Raw genomic sequence first — 20757 nt, 5'->3', positions numbered from 1 at the left:
GGTAGCATGTCAACCACTTGAACTATGATCTGTAAAACAGATGCATTGTCACTGAATAATTCACTCTGAATTCTGTGCCTCGCAAACACCACGTTCAACCTGGCTATCAACAATGTGCTATTTTTATAATGCACAGTATATATCTCAAGGTATAGGGAGCAATAATCTGTAACTATACACTTGGACACATTTGTTGGTACCCCTAGAAAAGATCATCAATAATTGGATTAGAGTGTTTTTTCAAATTAGCTGTTTTCTTTCATTAGTATCACACATGTCTCCAATTGTATAAATCAGTCATTCAGCCTATTTCAATGGAGAAAAGTAGTCACGTTGCTGTTTGGTATCATCGTGTGTCCCACAATGAACATGGACCAGAGAGAGCAAAGGAGAGAGTTGTCTGAGGAGATCAGAAAGAAAATGATAGACAAGCATGTTAAAGGCAAAGGCTCCAAGCAGTTTGGTGTTCCTGTGACAACAGTTGCAAATATTATTAAGAAGTTCAAGGTCCACTGGACTGTAGCCAACCTCTCTGGATGCAGCCGCAAGAGGAAAATCGACCAAGTCACATCAGCTCTATGTCCACAGATGAAAAAAAATGAAGATTTCAAAGAAAATAACACCATACCTACTGTGAAACATGGAGGACGCTCGGTTATGTTTTGGGACTGCTTTGCTGCATCTGGCACAGGGTGACTTGAGTTTGTTCAGGGAACAATGAAATCTCAAGACTATCAAGACATTCTAGAGTGAAACGTACTGCTCAGTGTCAAAAAGCTCTGTCTCAGTCGCAGGTCATGGATCCTCCAACAGGATAATGACCCAAAACACACAGCTCAAAGCACCCAAGGATGGCTAACAAAACACTGGACTGTTCTGAAGTGGCCTTCTATGAGCCCTGATCTGAATCCTATCGAACATATATGGAAAGAACTGAAACATGCAGTCTGGAGAAGGCACCCTTCAAACCTGACACAGCTGGAGCAGTTTGTTCAGGAAGAGTGGGCTAAACTACCTGTTCACAGGTGCAGAAGTCTCATTGAGAGCTACAGGAATCGCTTGTTTGCAGTGATTGCCTCTAAAGGTTGTGCAACAAAATATTAGGTTAAGGGTCCCATCATTTTTCTCCATGCCATTTTCATCTGTGTTATTATTTGAAATATTCTGTTGCATCAAAACTCTAAAGCAAAGTCTGATTTTTGTTACATGCGGAATAAACAATGATGGGTGCCAATTACCTTTGTCAGTTTCAAGTTATTTCAGAGACAACTGTGGGTTCTTTTTTTTTTTTTTTTTTTGTGGAGGGGTAGCAACACATTTGTCCACGTGTGTATAAAGTATGTTTGCAAGTTCCAAGCAAAGTGATCAGTCACAATCTTCTTATATCCTCTCCATGGAACAGGGTTGCAAAGTTAACAGCTTCACCTGCTGGTGTCGCTGGAAGATCAAACTAGTGAAACAGTTTGCCACATTATTAGAAATATTATGGCTGATCTATGGCCAATACATGAATTACACTACCCTGTTCTTACATTTGTTGATACCTAGATGGCCTTCATTAATCTTCTGGAGCACAGAATGCTGGAGGGCCCTTGGAATCACTCTCTTTCTACTTTTGGAAATCAGTCTTGTGTTCACAGTCCCATATACTCCAATTGCAGTTGCTATGGTCCTCAAATAACCACTTTGGATATTTGGAATCTTGGAATCTTCTTTCTGTGTTATTCTTGATTTGGTGTAGTTTCCTATCCGCAATGAGCAGTGACTTCATCATCAGGTCCACCTACATATCAGAAGTCTGTTCTAGCTACTGTAAGGGGTTCATGACCCTGGACAGTGTGGCGTTCCTAACCTATAACACTTCCCAGCTTTTCTCCCTGAGTTCATCAAGAAATGCAATTGGCACCTTTCAACACAGATGAGCTGGAGTAACTGCTTTATTTATTTGGATGGCATGTTTGCCTGGTAAGAAGCAAAGATCTTCAACTAAACTGTGGTATGTCAGTCTCATATTCCAGATCCCTTTAGTCACCAAGACACAAAGTACAAACTGTCATTTATCGTAATACTTAAGTCGTCGAGTCCAGCCTTGGTATGACAGCATATGAGAAGTTTAATGTAATCAAAAGGGAGCTTGCTTGCAAAAGCTACACTAGTTGTACGAATACAATGAATATTTATATACCACCAATCAACAAGAGTTCCTCAAAGCCATTTACATAGACACAAATAAATAAATCAAATGGCAGTACACCATCCCTTTTAGCGGTATAATGACCCCAAAATATCCAGATATGTTTATGCTTACTGGACATAATATTGGCCTAAATTGTTCATAATCTTGTTCTGGAGACACATTGACCTAGCACCCGCATCTGTCTCAAGGGATCTCTTTGCTCCTTGAACCTCTAGTGACAGCCCCACCCACCCCACATTCCTTCTCATTCCTGCTACCAGATTCCACCATTCCTCCTTCTGCATCTGCTCAAATGCATCTGATGCTTTGGTACTTGTGATCTGTTGCTAAAAGCAGCCAAATTTAATTAATTGGGGTTTGGGGTGTTTTTTTAAAAAAGAACATTAGAAAGCAACACAGCTAAAGCTACAAATCCACCTGGGAAAACAAGAAATAATAAACTGTTTTGTTTTTGAGAGCATGATTGATTTTTGTCTTTTTCTTTTCTCCTTATCCTATTTGCATGTATAAAATAAGCAGCAATAAAGTTTGACAAGAAGAGTGATTAGCAGCAGGCAATGACAGCACTGGAAGAGAATTCATGCTTTTAATTCTTCATAATTACCACACAATAACTAATAACAGTTCTATTTTCTGCTACTTAACAACTTCATTACACTGACAGAGGACCAAGAACTGGAGAGGTATATTTAGAGAGGATAATTCCACTCATGTTCAACTAAACAAAGTTTACGCTTCAGGATCAGTTTTCTCCTTTGGAATATTTTCAAGATCAGTTTTCTACTTTGGAATATTTTTCTTATGAGGCATAAGACACCAGCTTTGCTTCTAGGAACCACAATTATAGTGTTATGCTCCTGAAGTGAGCTGCTTTCTGACACAAAGAAATCTGGGAGTTGACTTTCTTTATCTGAGGATCTGAGTCCCCCATATCAGCCTAATTCTCCTGAAATTCAGCAATAATTGAAGAGTACATAGTTCAGAACTTTACAATTGTTCACTGCTCTCAAGGGCTTCACAGAACACTTCTTCCTAAAGTCACTGCACTGAAGTTGAAAGAGACACCAACTCACCATAGTCCTGCACATCTGTTCTTTGCTGCCTATCGGATCCTGAAGTTCTTACACCAGCACCATTCCCCAAGCCCTCTGCGCAGCTTTCCCAGACTGCCGTTCACTTCCTGTGAGGCTGCAGCTGTTGCTCCCCCACACCCCGCCACCTTTCCCCATCGCCCCTGGGTCTCTTTTGAAGGAGGAAATCATCTCCCTCTGAGAGCCCTGTTCCCTGCTGCCAAGCCTGAGCGGCGCCTCCACCTACCTGCCACTCAGGCTCTTGTGAAGGAGGGAATCATCTCCTTCCGAGAGTCCTACTGCAGCAAACGGGAATCTCAGAGGAAGACAATTCCCTCCTTCACAAGAGCCCGAAAGGCGGGTGGGCAGAGGTGGAGGCATCACTCAGGCTCAGCAGCAGTGAGCAGGGCTGCTTACAAGGTGAAGGATGGTGGAAGGAAAAGCCATGGATTTTGCACAGTCTTTTAGTCTGTATATTGCGGGGGGAGGCGAGGTTGTCATTTTTGCTCATGAACAGCTGGCATACAGTAGGAAACACTCTTCACGTTGTATTCATTTGAACATGAATTTTGTAATGGAGTTCAGTGCTAAGGTTTATTGTTCGTTGATCCCCACATTGAACTCTCAGTAGCATGCCACTCTGAATCTCACAGGGAAGCGCATCAAACAAGGTACTTGGCAATGGAATTCTCACATTAAACCCATCACAATTTCCTGTAATGGCTGAGGCCAAGCAAGCCAGAGGAGCATCAAAAGGTGCCTTGTGTCTGTCTCCTTCCCCCCGCCCCACTCTCTCTTCCTCCTTTGCAGCAGCAACAGGAGCAGCAACAAAACCCTGGAGTCACCAACCCTCTCTCAACCCCCCACCCTCCCCTAGGGATCCCCATACCTCCTCTGATGTGTCACCATAGAAGACTGATAGTTTTATAGCACTGATCTTTTTTTCCAGACAGAAATTAATATATACTTTTGAAAGTTGACTTAATAGTTGAATATTAGCTGAACTAGTTCATTTTTTTAAAAGATGTGCTTTTAAAAAATCTTAACATGTAAGGAAGAAAAAGCCATGCAGCCCCCATTCTAACTTCCCTCCCCTGCAATACTTGATTTTATTTTTATATTTTATATTTTTATATCCATCCCTGTTGGCTTTTAGGAAAGAACTAATCAACAGATGGTGTTCCATCAGTGGGGATTAGGGGTGTGCACGGACCGCGGAGGTGTGGTCCGACGCCGGGTGTGTGTGTGTTGGTTTAAGGGCGGGGGGGGGGCTGTACTTATCCCTCCTGCTGCTTTTCCCCCTCCAACGCTCCAGTTTTAAGCCAAATCTTTGGGGCAGCAGCGTTCCTCCCTGCCGCCCCTGTCCCCTTGTTGCCTGCTAAATGCAGAAGTACCTTCTGCACATGCGCGCGCTGTGCACGTCACAGTTACATGCATGACACACGCACGGCGGTGCGCACATGCGCAGAAGGTACTTTCGCGTTTAGCAAGCAACAAGGGGACAGGGGCGGCAGGGAGGAACGCTGCCACCCCGAAGATTTGGCTTGAAACTGGAGTGCCGGAGGGAGAAAAGCAGCAGGAGGGATAAGTACAACCCCCCTGCCCTTAAAGCAACACACCCCTGGCGTAGAACCTTCGGACCGCAGGACCGGTTTGCAGGCCTCTAGCATGGCCTGCGAACCGGTTCGTGCACATCCCTAGTGGGGATTTCCTGTCATCTCCCCATCGTCATAGATGGATCACCATCTGGTTAAGGGAGAACTTACAGCCTCGGCCCACCTCTGCAGGGGGTGAAGGACCTATTAGATTGGTGTGCCCGAGGAGATTATTGTATCCAATAGGATTCAAAGAAGCCTTGGAAGGGTTTAAGGTTTGCTCTGCTAATGATTATGTCAATGCTCTGGTACAAAGATAGAATAATGAACTCAGAGCAGAAGACACAATAGCTCGTAAGCGCCCTCTCCGACTTGCCTTAAAGACAGCCCCATGGTATTCAGATGAGTTACAGGAGCTGAAGCAGCAAGGTAGACGACTAGAGCGCAGGTGGAGGAAGACTCAGCACGATTAATTGGGCACAACACAGAGCACATTTGAAAATCTATGCTCTGGCAGTCCGGGTAACAAAGAAGCAGTTCTTTTCTGCCCACATTGCTTCCGCAAATTCACGTCCAGCTGAGTTGTCTAAGGTTGTGAGGGGGATAGTATGCACCCACTCCCCCTTGAATGTAAACTTGGAACCACTGGTCACTCGCTGTGACATTTATACTGATTTTCCTGATAAAATCTGTCATATTCTGGCCGAGCTGGATTCCACAGATTCCGCAGAGGCTACTGTGGAGGTGTCCAGCAACTCCTCTTAGGGGATTAGATTGGATCATTTTCAGTTTGTGACTCCTGAGGAAGTGGATAAACTGCTTTGGACTGTGCGTCCTACAACCTGCTCTCTTGATCCCTGCCCAACTTGGCTCATCTCATTCGATAGTCATTATCAGAGAGGGACTGGTAAATATTATAAATGCTTCTCTGAGGGAGGGTGGGATGCCTCCTTGTCTTAAGGAAACTATTAGACCACTTTTGAAAAAAAAAGCTACACTGGATTTCTCAGAGTTAGCTAATAACAGACCTGTTTCTAATCTTCCATGGTTCGGCAAGGTGGTTGAGTGGATGGTGGCCGACCAGCTCCAGGCAGTTTTGGATGATATAGATTATATAGACCCATTTCAAACTGGCTTTTGTATGGGCTATGGGGTTGAGACTGCCTTGGCCGGCCAGATTGATGATCTCCAACTGGCTATCTACAGAGGGAGTGTGACTCTGCTCATCCTTCTGGATCTCTCTGCGGCTTTCAGTACCATTGAACATGGTATCCTTCTGGACCGCCTGAGGGAGATGGGATTGGGTGGCACTATTTTACAGTGGTTCCAGTCCTACCTCTCTGTAAGATTCCAGATAGTATTGCTTTGAGACTGTTCTGCTAAGCGAGTTTGGAGTTCCACAAGGCTCCACACTGTCTCCAATGCTTTTTAACATCTACATGAAACCTCTGGGAGATCATCAGGAGGTTTGGTGCTGTTATTAATATGCTGATGATGCCCAGATCTACTTCTCCATGCCGACCTCATCAGGAAATAACATATCTTCCCTAAATGCCAGCTTGGAGACAGTAATGGGCTGGATAAGGGATAAACTGAGGTTGAATCCAAATAAGAGAGCAGTACTGACCGGAGGCGGGAGAAGACCTGAGAGATGGTTTAGATATGCTTGGGAGTGCTCCAGGACCCAAAGCTCTCCCTGGTTTCTCAGGTTGAGCCGGTGGCCAGGAGCACTTTTTATCAGTTTTGACTGATACATCAGCTATGTCCATTTCTAGAGGCAAATAACCTTAAACCAGTGGTACATATGCTAGTAACCTCCAGGCTTAACTACTGCGATGCACTCTATGTGGAGCTGCCATTGTACATAGTCCAGAAACTACAATTGGTACAGAATGCAGCAGCCAGATTGGTCTCTGAGACAACACGAAGAGACCACATAACACTGGTTTTAGAAGAACTACACTGGCTGCCAATATGTTTCGGGGTGAAATACAAAGTGCTGGTAATAACCTATAAAGCCCTTAATGGCTTGGGTCCAGGGTATTTAAGAGAGCGCCTCCTTTGTCATGAACCCTGCCGCCTGTTATGATCTTCTGGAGAGGTCCGGTTACAGTTGCCACCAGCCCGTTTGGTGGTGACTCAGGACCGGGCCTTCTCTGTGGCTGCCCCGGGGCTTAGGAATATGCTCCCTGCTGAAATAAAAGCACCTCCTTCTCTGTTTTCAGGAAGAACCTCAAGACTCCCTTGTTTTCGCAGTTAATTAGAATTAACTTTTAATAATTTTAAAAACTTTTTAAAATTATTTTATTCTATTGTTTTTGTCATGCATTTTAATATGTGACTTTTAAATATTTTAAATTTTGTACACTGCCTAAAGATGTACCTATGAGGCAATACAGAAATATAACAAATAAAAATAAACTAAAGACACCTTTTTAGCCAAGCTATTTGGTAGTTTTATGGGTATTTTATTTTAATTTGAACTTTTTGTATGTTTTAAGTTAAATTACAAATAATGTTTTATTTTTTTAAATTATGTGTGATCCTTCAACACTGATTCTAGAATAGGTTACAAAATGTTTTACTGCTTGATGAGGTAGCACTCGATCAATACACATATCATGGAGAATTTGGTGTGTTCTGCTGGTTTTAACAACATCCTGCTGCTTATTTGACTGTTTTGGTTAATATCTTAATTGCTATATTTGGTTAATGTGCCTTTCATGCCAAATATTTAATATTTTAACTATTTTCATGTTTTCAGTAAGTGTATGTGCACTTTTAGTTCTTGCTCTGCACTTGTTGTGTGACATCATTATTTATTCTTATTGTATACCATCTTTCAATGGCCTGTGTGGGCTTCCCAGCAGCAACTGGTGGGCCACCGTGTGAAACAGGATGCTAGACTAGATGGGCCTTGGGCCTGATCCAGCAGTGCTGTTCTTATGCACAGGTGTGTTGGGTACTTCCGGTGACGTGGGGATTGAGGAGGTCCATTTGCAAATGGTGCCCCGACGGTCCATTTGCAAATGGAGCGCCAGCAGGGAAAAGCAGAGGGGTAAGTGTACCCTCCCCCGCTCTTAAAGTCAACCCCCTACCCGCCGTCTTCAAATTTCCCCCACCCAGTTCCATGTGCATCCCTACTGTACTAATGTCCTGAAAGACTCATTCATTTATGGTAGATTTTTTGTTTGTTTTACTGAATTTTCTTTTTAAATAAATAGGATCCATTTGTATTAATACACTTTGTAACAAGCCCCAAACACTTAGAAGGTGATGTTTTCTCAGAAACTACTCTCAACAAGTGATCAAGCTGACAGTTTGTGGCAAACTGGTTCGGCGGTTCATGCTGCTATGTAAAGGGGAATCGAGTGAGAATTCCCCTTTGCTTGTAATGGGAAATTCTTCAAAAATTATTTTTAATAATTTTAATAATAATCACCAGCTTGCCGGTGAGGGCGGGGCAGGCAGAAAGAGGCACCTGTAAAAGTAAATACTAAGGTGCTTACCAGCAGCAGTACTGAGCAGTGGCACTCCCCCCAGCCAGCAGCCCACATAGCAGTGTAGCTCTGCAATCACTGGGCCTCCACACATGTGTGGAGGGCAGGTAAGCATGGAGCCAAGCCAGCTGTTGGCTAGGGGAAGCACCAATGTTCAGTACTTAGTACTGCTGCCAGTAAGCACCTTAGCATTTGCTTTTACAGATGCCTCTCACCGCTACCACCATCACCCAACGGCACCCTCACCAGCACCCTCACCTTTTTTCAATAATTCCTCTTTACAAGCAAAGCGGAATCCTCACCGGATTCTCCTTTACATAGCAGTACGAACCACTGAACCGGCTGAAATGGTTCCGTTGAACAGACTGGGCAAACTAATCCATTCAACCGAAGCAATTCGCGGACTCACTCCTTGGTCCAAATTCTGACCGAATCATACAAAATGGTGCGTGCACACGCCTAGCTCCTATTTTCAGCTTTTCTTTACTTTCCATTTTTCCAAGAAAAGCACTTTAGGATGTAGTAGATGGATGCAGAAGCTTCATCTACAACACTAGGCATATTTGAAATAATTCTTTGAGCATGTTTATACATGTACCGAGTATAAACACACATCAATAATAACTGCAGTATAATGTTGTGTGCTAACCTATGCATAATATGTTTTACCAGCCGACCCCGCACATAACATCTGTGCGCTCTTTGGGGCTGGTGGTTACCTCTTCCCCCCAGTCTCCACTTCCAGGCCCAGCAGACTCTCCTCCCCACCACCACTTTTGCCTCCCCCCACTTTCTCCCCCGCCCTGGGCCTTGCTTCCGCGGCTGGGCTGGGCCCACTGCTGCCTCTGGCCTGCCACTGCCGCGGCGATCAATCCTCCTGGGTGCACCTCAGCCAATCAGGCCCGTCCGCCATCCAGCCAATCAGCTGGGCGCTGGGACGCACATTCCAAGGCATACCCAGGAGAATTATAATTATAATGAGTGAGAGAGAGAGAGAGAGAGAGAGAGAGAGAGAGAGAGAGAGAGAGAGAGAGATGGTTTTAGTAATATAGGTTTGATAAGACATTTTTATTTTTCTGGGGGAAATGAGTTGCCCAGCTTCAAAATTCCCAGAAATGATGTATTATTTATTATTTCTATTTTGTGTATTACACTGCATAGGTAGCCTTCCATTCAAGCAACTATCCCATCTTTCTGCCTCATCTGAATCCAAATGCTTGCTGTCAGAGAAGCTGTTATATAGAATTGTTTTAGCCTTTATATATCTTCAGTCAGTCTATATTGTTGACTCAATAGCCAATCTGATCAAGGTGGGCAGGGGAGTTCCGAGACAGGAATTAATTTCTAAATTCAGGAGCCAACTAAGCCAATTATGGATCTTCTGCAACTTAAATGAAGAAGTTTATCTTGATACTACCTTAGGCAAATAACTAAAAATCAATTGTTTTATTTTTTTTATTAGACTGCAAGTCTATGTTTGCTTATATATTACAAGTGCTATATATTTCTTTAAGTGAATGCATTCTCAACTGAATAAAATTCCACCAAGCTCAGTTACCCCACAATTCTTCTGTCATTTGCTAAGTATATTTTAATCTTTCAAGGAGTAGTGCCAGGAGAGACTGGGAAACCCAGACAGTGGAACTGTTATGGAGACAGATTTGTATTCCAAATTAACTGTTCCTCATTAAATTGTTCCTGTTAAAACAATCTAACAAGTGATAGTGTGCTTTGAAACCCAGCAACTAAGCTAAAGAAGCCAGTTTCTGTTTAACATCAGTAACCATTCAGACCTGTAGATGCCGATATATTTTTTAAAAAAACAGGCTTAGGAGACCACCTGATGTGTGACCGAAGGGTAGAACTTTTTCACACCTGCCATTATATTACACAGAAAAATCAAACAACTAGAAGTAAGTAGCAGGAAAACAAAGCTGTTGCAGGAAGTTGATAATAATTCATCAGAAACTCCCCTTCCCCTGTGAGACCTGATCACTACTATAAGGCTCCTGATCCAGGCTGACCAGGATCACATCACAACATTTTGTTGGAGATCTCACTTATATGTGCTAATAATAAATTTGAGTGGATCAGTGCCTATCAGCCATGAAGCAAAAGAACCGCCCACCAAAAAAAGGTTGGGGCTCCTTTAGGTAGAAACCCCTAGGTATGTACAAGTATGCAAGTCCATAAGTTTAAAGAAAAATACATTTTTTCAAAAAATGCCAAAATGGATCCATGAGCTTCCAGAACCTACAGATAAGAAAATTCTAGAGGGATTCATCTTATTGTCTGGAAAGAGAATGTCAAGACCTCCTATCTTTGCTACTAATGTCTTGATACTGCTGCACATTCACAAGTATGCTAAAATATTCTATTTCCCTATCATTTCCTCTGAGCAGCTTTTTCTTCCACCTTGGGGTGGGGGGCAGAAGATGCTGGGGACAACCTGACCCCAACATTAAATAGCAATAGCACTTACATTTTTATACCGCTCTATAGCCGGAGCTCTCTAAGCGGTTTACAATGATTTTAGCATATTGCCCCCAACATTCTGGGTACTCATTTTACCGACCTCGGAAGGATGGAAGGCTGAGTCAACCTTGAGCCCCTGGTCAGGATCGAACTTGTAACCTTCTGGTTACAGGGCGGCAGTTTTACCACTGCACCACCAGGGGCTCTTCCCTGGTGGCGCAGTGTCACCAACCCAGGGTTATATGGAATCCAGGTCTGTGTCAGATTCCATTTTATTAAGGAATCAACTAATGCCTGAATTCAGATGAACTGACCCAGGTCTCATGAATTGCCTCTGGACAGATGGTAATTGCTCTGTGAAGCAAGAGGCAATCCAGCATTGCATTCTCAATGTTTGTGAAATGGGTACTCAAAAGAGACACAATGGCCAAGCTTGGTCTCCTATCCAAATGCTAAAATTTAATTTGCTCTCAGGTAATGTCTTTGGGAGAAGCTAGGAGTTGAGCTTGCATTCCATCTTACAAAAAGTCTATGTTAATCATTGATGATTGCTCTGCTATCCAGTGAATTGTCTGGAATTGCCAAGGGATAATCCTGTCTCTCTCTGAAAGACATTTGCTATATAGAATACTCTCAAGGACAAGGCGCCAGAAATCTGGGGACAAGAAAAGATGCCCATTTGCAAGCTCAGAGATGCAGATTTGCTTTGGGCAAATCTCAATAGAACAATCTCCTCCCCAAAACAGCAGCTAACAGGAGACTGAACTCACCCTGGACTGAGCTAATATCTTGAACTAATATTAATAATTAAAATACAATATCCAGAGGGTAACAGCAAATTGTCACCTTTTTGGGGATCCAGGAAGGATGATGATATTTTGAATAGACTCTATGGAGAGCAAAGGTAGAAACAACTATAAGGATGGAGCATACTGAACAGAGAGCTAGCAAGCTTGGTCCACCAGAAGATTTTTGCTCAAGAGCGATCCCAGAGTTTGCTAGCTCTTTCAAGCCGTGGGGCTAGAGCAGGAACTCTTTCCATCGACAGGTGACCTCTGCTATAAGTGAGAAGTCCAGACTACCCAGCCATGGTGCTTTCTCTCTCCGCTCTGCTCTGAGCATTTACCACCAGCCTGCCTGACTGCTTGAAGCCTGCATCATTTCCAAGCTCCAGCAACAAACAAGTCCTTTAAAACCTTCTTCGTGAGCCTGGTGAGATGCCTATTCAACGCACAGCACAGCCTGCTCCCCGCTTCCCTCCTCCCTACTAATGACTGCCATCCCTCTCCTAAGCCCTCCTTTCTTCTTTCTCTGCTTCTCTCTAAATGTTTTATTAGGATTTGTTAGATAGCTGTAATTACTGACTGCACACACGTGTTAGTTAGGCACATTGCACTACACCTTGAATCGGAAACATGTTTTTAATTTGGATGACCAGTTTGAATTTCATCCTGATGAGCAACTTTCTATAATGAAGCCCATTGAACTTTCTGAGTGCGCCTCCCTCTATCTCTGTTTGCGCATCCAGATCCTACATGGTCACCATCTCCAAGAAACAATTCAGTTTGTGTATGATTTGACTTTGCCTCTTTGCCTCTGAGCATATACAGAGTGCGAAACCAGGTGTAGTTCACAACAAAGGTGGGGAAGAGTCTAAAGGAACTGGGCAGATTGTGTGAGTATCAATTACTGAAGGTTGGGGACAGTAGAAAATGTTGAAGATTTGAGCATTATGATCAGGAAGATGGGCACTGTTTCACATTATATAAGCTACACTGCAATAAAACACTCAGGTTCAGCACTAGAAGCCAGTCCTAATCACAAGTCCTTTCACACTACATAGTACAACCAAGGAGAAAAGCAGGAAAGAGAACTGTCTTCTCCAAGGCCCAAAAAGCACTACAAGGCCCATATCTGAGGCTGGCTAGAGTCTTCAAGGCTTCAGGAATTCTCCTGGAGAGGGCTGGGAAAACACAGCAACATTTTCTTGTGGATCTTCACTTCTGTTTATCTAAAGTTGATTATGTATCAATCTTTAATAGCATTCTACCACTCTTCATGAGAGACTGGATTGTCCCAATCAAATGTGCAATTATGAAGTTAATGTTCAAATTCTGTTAGAACACAACCCTTTCTTCCAAACTATGGCCCAGGTCAAACCTGGATGTGTGGATTAAGAAGTGGACACAGGATTGCACACATCTTTCCTTGCTACCATCACCAAGGTGCATTTCTATATTAGTTACAAGACCTTTGATTAATATGCATTTAGAAGCAAACCTGGTTCTATTTTAACCCAGACGGATGAAGCATAGATTCCTACTGAATAGGGGGCAGAGGAAATTTGCACGAGTATATGCACAATTCTATGGCCTGCTTCCTAAAACTCTGTCCAACTACTAGGACTGAATCAGGTTGGACACACAGTGGCCCATTCCTAAGAGTTACCATCCTTCATTCAGTATTTAACTCAACATGTAAGGTCTATGCCTCCTTATTCTCCCCAAATCAACTACAGTATTATTTCAATGTGTGCTCTGATTCAATAATCAAACTAATAATGGTTTGATCTACTAGATCATTAAATCAAACCAATAAAAGCTCATATCTCCCCTCTCCTGCCAAAAACAAATGCACATGTGTGTGTTTGTGTGCACGCACACACACACGCATGCACACAAAGAACCTACAATATATGCACTTGCAAGGTAACAGGTTTTTCATATTAAAACTTTTAAAAACAATCTTTATTGAAAATAATTGTTTTTAAAGCTGCCCAGTTCTCTGCAACCTACTTCAAGAACCTGATGCAACTGCCATAAAACATGCTTTCCTTGACAATCTTTCCACAACCCACAGGTTTAAAAAAGCAAAAGAAACACACCCAACTCAGATTTTTGTTTTTAAAAAATCTTGTCAAAATCCATATGATCTAGAATCCTTCAAATTAATGCATTTCAAATATTCTATTGCTCAAGATTCCCACCCACACACATTATCTTAAATTCTATGCCAACCTACATTATTAAAAATAATAATGTAATGGAAAGAAAATTTCAATAGTAGTAAATCAAAATAAGTTACCGTACCTCTCTTTTATTTCTCCTGGCAACTTTGAGGAATTCCATCAAAATCTGTAGTTGAGCAGCACGGGACTCCTACAACAGACAGTTTAAAGAGATACACATGGCACTATGTGTAAAAAAATAAAATAAAACTGCTAAGCAACATGGAAATATTTGCTTTTTTGAGTATATTAAGACCCTGGTGCAGTACAGGCAGAAATATTCATGCATACACCTACTGGTAATACCAATATTTACCTATTGTAAAATCATAGCAAGTTCACCCCCCATTCTCCCACTTAACACTAGACCAGGATATGAAGTCCATTTTAAATGGCACTTTCAGATCCTGTGTTAAAGAAAACCCTGTTTGGAGAACATGTGCCCCAGGGAGAGGAGGAACTGTGGCAAGTGAGCATGTATTCCTAAGGTTGGGTCTAAACCACAGTAAGCAGGGAATCAGACCTACACCTGCACAGTCCAGCAATGATTATACTAATGCAACACACCTACATTTATGTTGTTACAACTGTCCAATGACAACCCATGAAATAAACAACTAGTAATCTGAAAGTGGGGGCTGCATACAGGCAGGGTGCAAACCAAAAGGAACTTTTCCTAGAAGAATGTATCGCTTAATGTCGGCATAGAGAAATAGGTTGCTCACCTGTAACTTTTGATCTGGAAGTCATCTGTTGCGGTCACAAAAGTGGGTTCTGTGCCTGCATGGGTCCATTTGAGCAGAAATGACTAGGTCCTCCAAGCACTAAGCCCCACCCTGTGCACATGCTCAGTTTGGGCAGGCTAGCATTTTCTCCTAAGTTCCTGGAGAACCGACATTGGAGTTCAAAAATCGTATGGAAGCAGAGTACAGCTCAACAAGGTAAGTAGCGACTGAAACCCTTAAGCATACAAATTGTCACTTTGCATCCTGCAGCAGGGCTGGTGGGAAGGTCTTATGACTGCAACAAATCTGCAACTTCCAGATCAAAAGTTACAGGTGAACAACCTTTTTATCTGGATTGTGATCAGTTGCACACATAAGAATGGGTGACTAACAAGCTGTCAGTATGGAGGCAGGTGTAATACGTTAAGACCCTTTCAGAACACCCCTCCCAAAATTGGCCTGAGCAGCAGAGCAAAGGTCTAATGCATAACATTTTACAAAGGTATGCTCCGAAGACCATGTTGCTGCTGTACAGATGTCTCTGAGCTTAATGCCTGCCATGTGGGCAGCTGAAGTAGCATAAGCCCTCGTAGAATGGGCTTGTATGGTCTTAGGGGGCTCCACTTTTTGGTGTTTGTAAGCCAAGAAAATCAGCTCTTAGATCCAGTGGGAAAGTCTCTGTCTTGAAATTTGGTAACCTTTCACATTACCTTTGTAACCAACAAAAAGGTGTTTGTTTTCCTGTAGGACTTGGTCTGTCTCAAATGGAGAGAATGTCTCACATCCAGGGAATGCAATGAGCGTTCAAGAGGTCTTGAGGGATTATGGGAAAAGGTAGGTACAATGATGTCACTATTAATATAAAAGTCAGTAATCACTTTAGGCCTGGATTCCGGGTCCCAGCAAAGCACCACCTTGTCCTCATGAAACGTTGCAAAGGGGAAATCAATATGAAGAGCATTTAGTTTGCTGACACGGAGGGCTGATGTTATGGCTAAGAGAAAGGCCGTCTTCAGGGTTACAAGTTTAGGAGGTGCCTTAGCCATGGGCTCAAAAAGGGGCTCATAGGATGAGAGACAGGCAACATTGATCAGTGGGCTGCTGGATAGGTGGGTGGAGGTTTTTTAAGCCTTTAAGGAATCTCTGAGTCCAGATGAGAGAAGCCAGTTTTCCCATCCCATCCGGAATGGCAAGTAGAAATAGCAGCCAGATGAACGTTGATAGGGGTGTGCACGGAAGGCCAGCTTGGTCTGGCCCCCACCGACCCTCCCGCAGTCCAGCCCGGGGGGGGTGGTTCGAATTTTTGTTTAATTAAAAAAAAATAGTACCTCCTAGCCCCTTTGGGGGGCTACCTAAAGGCCACGAGGGTGGGGGGGGTGTTCAAAGTTTTCCCCCGCCAGCCTTGTTTATCACTGCCGCAGCCCGTAAAATAATCCTTTTTGGCCCTTTCAGGCCTCGCGGCGGAAGGCAAAATGGCCATCGCACCAAATTTCTTTCTGTCATTGAGGAGGATGTTATTCAGGAGCTTATCTTCCACGTGGTCAAGTTTAGAGTCCTTAGATTGGGATGGTGGAGCCTTCCACCCTCCTGTATGAAAAGATCCTTGTGTTGGGGTAGTTGCCTGTGGCAACCTTTCGACAGTCTGAGTGCCTTTTGAAATCATGGCTGCTGGGGCCACCATGGAGAAACCAAAATGCAGTTTGCAGTTTCCTGCAGGATTTTCGCTAGAACTCTGTTCAGCAGAGGGTAAGGGGGAGTGAGGGGGAAGTAAAGAAACTTTCAACTCCAGTTGAATTAGAAGGCATTCCCTCTAGAGTTGCGGCCGATGCCAGCTCTCGAGCAGTACTGGGAGCACTTTCTGTTTGTGAATGTTGCTGACAGGTCGACTTCCTGTGTACCCTAGATCCAGAACAACAGTAGGAGGTATCGTGGATCGATCTCTCATTCATGTTGCTGTAGATAGAGTAAAGACCTGCTGAGATGGTCTGCTAAGGTGTCATCCACTCCTTTGATGTAGATTGCCATTAGGCTTATTTGTCATGCTATGGCCTAATTCCAAATTTGCAGGCTGAGCATACAAAGGGAGCGGGAGACCCTCCCACCCTGACAGTTTAAGTAAGTGAGTGCCATAATATTGTCCAGGCTGATACGTACAACCTTGCCTGTCAGGGACAGCTGGAAGAATTTGAAAGCTTTTAACACCGCCAGGAGCTCTAAAAAGTTGATGTGCATCTGGCGTTGGTTTGGAGGCCAGACCCTGTGCCTGAAGGTCTGCACAATCGACACCCCAGCCCCGTAACGATGCGTACATCATCATCCAGGCAGAAGGTTGAGGTATTTAGAAGGGGACTCCGGACAACAGGTTGACTTCTTGGTCCACCAATGAAGGGATAAAAGGATCAGTGGAGGAATTGTCAAAAGCATCTGTGCACTGTCCGCATTTGGTCGAAACACATATAGAAACCAGAGCTGAAGACATCAGAGACGAAATTTTGTGAAATGCATGATGGAGTTGCATGATGCCATGAGGCCCAGCTGTCTCTGAACCTTGGGGGCTCTTTGCCTGGGTTGCATCATGAAGGAGGTCACTAGAGCCTTGATGCCGAGGAAGCATCCCTTGGGCAGGAACATGCACTGTGTCTGAGCACTGAGAACTGCTCCTATGTAGTTTATGCGTTTTACGGGCTGTGGCCTGGACTTTGACTAGTTGACCCGAACGCCCAGATTCTCAAGCAGATTCAGGACTGTCAAGACTTGTGAAGCTAACTTATCTTTCTGTCTCCCTACCAGGAGCCAGTCATCAAGTGATGCAAAAATAGTTATGCCTCTTGCTCGAAGGTGAGCCACAATGACAGCCATATACTTGGTAAAAACACAGGGCCCTGTCACCAGTCCAAATGACAAGGCAATGTACTGGTAGACATGGCAACCCACCACGAACCTGAAAAACTGTCTGTAGTTGTGTTGGATCCCAACGTGGAAGTACGCGTTTTGGAGATTCAACGTTGCAAACCATTCCTTCCCATGGAGAAGAGGAAGGATGCTCTGCAGTGTCACCATGCAAAACTTGTGTATGTCCACATGACAGTTCAGCCTCCATAGGTCTTGAATTCTATGGGATAGCCTGTATGGATTATGCAAAGGACCCATCGGTCTGATGTTATGTTGCACCATGCAAAGGCATGACTTGCCAGCCTGATGTTGGAGGCGGCTAAGATGGTAGGCTGGAGAGAAGTCAATGGTAGCGTCTCCTTGACAAGGTGATTCAGTGGACTGACCTTGTGATCAAAGGTGTTGCTTGTTAGAATCAGCGGGTTTAGGGCATTGGCCTTGTGAGGCCCTAGACTTTTGGTTGAAGGGCTTCCTTCCAAAGAGCTGGTATGGCTTGAGGAAATCCCTCCTATTATTTTGCTTGTTGGAGTATTGCTTCTGCCCATTATGTTCCCATACTTGGGAACATAAGACTGAGCAGAAGCCGGAAATGTTTTAGCCGTGGACTTCGTTTCTTGATGGATTCCATAGCGGAGTCCGTTGTTTCACAGAAAAGACCCTTCCCATTGAAGGGTAAATTTTCCACTCTGTCTCTCATGTCAGGTTGAATCACAGTGGAGCACAGCCAGGCATGTCTCCACAAAGCAATGGCACTCGCCAAAGATCGAGAGTCTGTCTCCACCAAGTGTTTGGCATTGGACAATTGTTGTCAAATGAGGAGAGTAACTTTGGGATGGACATCATTAAATTTGACCAGAAATTCTTCCAGCGAGAGATCAGCCTGTTTCTGGAAGAATTCATCCCAGAGGGAATGAGTATATTTGACAAAGCAGGGAATATAAGTAGCTATCTTCACCACTAAGCATGAAGTGGAGTAAATCTTGTATCCCAAGATGTTCAATTTGCACCCTCTTTGTCCCCTGGAGTATTCCAGATTTAGAGGAGGATGCGCAATTCACCACAACTGAATGGGGGTGGAGGGGGAATGCTTCAACAGGAGATCATCTTTCTCTTCTGGGATTCTATATAAATTCTCCAAATCCTTGGACGTTTGTAGCATTTGCCATGCAGACCTAGCCGCCTTGAATATGACTGGTAGCATAGGAAGGTGTACTGGCTGGGTAGAGGCGTTGGAATTGAAGAACTTGTAGCCAGGATCTCTATATCTTGAGTTTGTTTCTTCAGCCCCAAGCCAAGCGTCAAAGCTATTTCAGAGATCAGATCTGGCAATGATAAAAATGCATCTCTTCATTCAGAGAAGTATTGTCAGAGGGCACCACTTTGAGAGGAGTTTTATCAGGATGTTTAGACGAACCCAAGGCAGAAGTAGTAGATGAATCAGAATCCTCCATGAGCACCACGGACCGTGGTCCAGAGGGAACAGGGACCTTCTTCTTGGGTGCCGTTTGAGTGGTGGATGTCAAGGACTACAGTTTGAGGTGGGTGGCTCTTTTGAGGCTGAGGTCAAGGCAACTCCACAGTTTGAGTGAAAACATAGGAAGATAGGAAGCTGCCATAAACTGAGTCAGACCATTGGTCTATCTAGCTCAGTATTGTCTTCACAGACTGGCAGCAGCTTCTCCAAGGTTGCAGGCAGGAATCTCTCTCAGCCCTATCTTGGAGAAGCCAGGGAGGGAACTTGAAACCTTCTGCTCTTCCCAGAGGGGCTCCACCCCCTGAGGGGAATATCCTGCAGTGCTCACACATCAAGTCTCCCTTTCATATGCAACCAGGGCAGAACCTGCTTAGCTAAGGGGACATGTCATGCTTGCTACCACAAGACCAGAGATACAAGAAAGTAAGACAGGACACTTCAGTACCGTAATATCCTCTAATATTGGAGGGATAACTTGCATCGATGTCAAATCCACAGAAGGGGCCAGTGGCGGCATCCAAGTGACTTGAGCCGATGCCGAGACTAACACTGAAGCTGGATCAGACAAGTCCAGAGGGGTAGTGATTTGGGTAGCTATGGCAATCATCAATGTCGACAGCTGACATCGAGCCTTCCAAAACTTATAGTCTTGATAGGCTGATGGAAGCCCAGGGGAGCATAGGAGCTCCACAGTTGCATGTCCCCAACCACCTTCACACATCAAACCCAGTGTGGCAACGTAATCTTTTGCGGCCCTCCTAGGTATGGACTAGAGGGCTGCAGTGTCAAAATTCGGCCTGCCACAGAATGAAGGAGCTGAAAGGCTGAAGGAGCAGAAGCACCCAGCATCTTTGGTCAGCGCTCAGTATTTTAAACATCCTACAGGGCTGCAGCGTGCTTCCCTGGCACCCTGTTTGCTCTTCGGCCAGAAGTGGCTGCAAGTAGCTGACGCGTGTACACTCATTGCGAGTGCGCCCATCGCGAGTGCCCACTTGACATGCACGAGCGTGACATGCATACACTTATGCCTGGCGGGCACACACACACCAGCTACTTCTACAGGGCAGCAGGGAAGAACGCTGCCACCCCGTAGGATGTTTAAAATACCGGGCGCCAGCAGAGGGAAAGCAGAGGAAGAGGTAAGTGCACCCTCCCCTGCCCTTAAAGTGAGACACACACCCCGCCATCAAGCCACCCCCACCTGGTTCCGAGTACATCCCTATAGAGTTTGACTGTGTGCTTTTGCTAGAGTCCAGCAAGTTTAAAAGGCACTATGCATCGCCAGGACCTAAACTGGTTTCCATGTCTTCATCATCGACATTGATGCTGAAGAAAACTGGTGAAGGACGCAAGCCCTGTGGCACCAAATGAGTAGCTGGAGATGGCAATTGTTGTGGCGTCGTAGCCAGCGAGAGAGAGCAACCCCGACACCGAACAGACAAAGTCATGGTGTCATGACAACCTCGATGTCAAGGTGGATGCCGAAGCTCGGCATTGAGTCAAAGGCCACGGACGATCCATGGCCACGACTTCTGGGGTCACAGGGTGTAACCTAGGCATCACAGGCGCTGACTGGAGTATTGCTGTGGAAGGCATAGCTCAGGATGCAATGGAAGCCTCCTCAGTGGCAGTCCATGCACCTTTCGCCTGATGTTTCTTGTGCGGTGGCACCTCCTCGGTATCAGAGCCCCGATGCCAAGACTTGTGTTGCTTATGATGAGAAGAGTCCAAAGGTGGCTCTGGCACTTTAAATGTGCCAGTGGTAGCTGCTGAGGAAGCTCGAGTCAAGGATTTAGACTGCTTGGCAGCAGTCCTCGACACC

The 20757-nt window shown here is 44.5% G+C and overlaps 1 protein-coding gene across 2 annotated transcripts in view; it reads right to left on the bottom strand.

Annotated features, from left to right (window-relative positions):
• COP1 (COP1 E3 ubiquitin ligase) overlaps positions 1-20757 on the bottom strand; it is a 230370-nt gene that overhangs the window by 193407 nt on the left and 16206 nt on the right. For both annotated transcript variants that reach the window (XM_053247199.1, XM_053247200.1), the window contains exon 6: positions 13927-13995. In XM_053247199.1, the coding sequence (XP_053103174.1) occupies positions 13927-13995 (69 nt within the window). The remainder of the gene's footprint in view (positions 1-13926; positions 13996-20757) is intronic.

Source organism: Hemicordylus capensis, chromosome 4 (assembly GCF_027244095.1).
Source record: "Hemicordylus capensis ecotype Gifberg chromosome 4, rHemCap1.1.pri, whole genome shotgun sequence".
NCBI classification, from domain to species: domain Eukaryota; kingdom Metazoa; phylum Chordata; class Lepidosauria; order Squamata; family Cordylidae; genus Hemicordylus; species Hemicordylus capensis.
The sequence above is the reverse complement of the archived record's forward strand: the minus strand, read 5'-3'. Positions and strand labels throughout refer to the sequence as shown.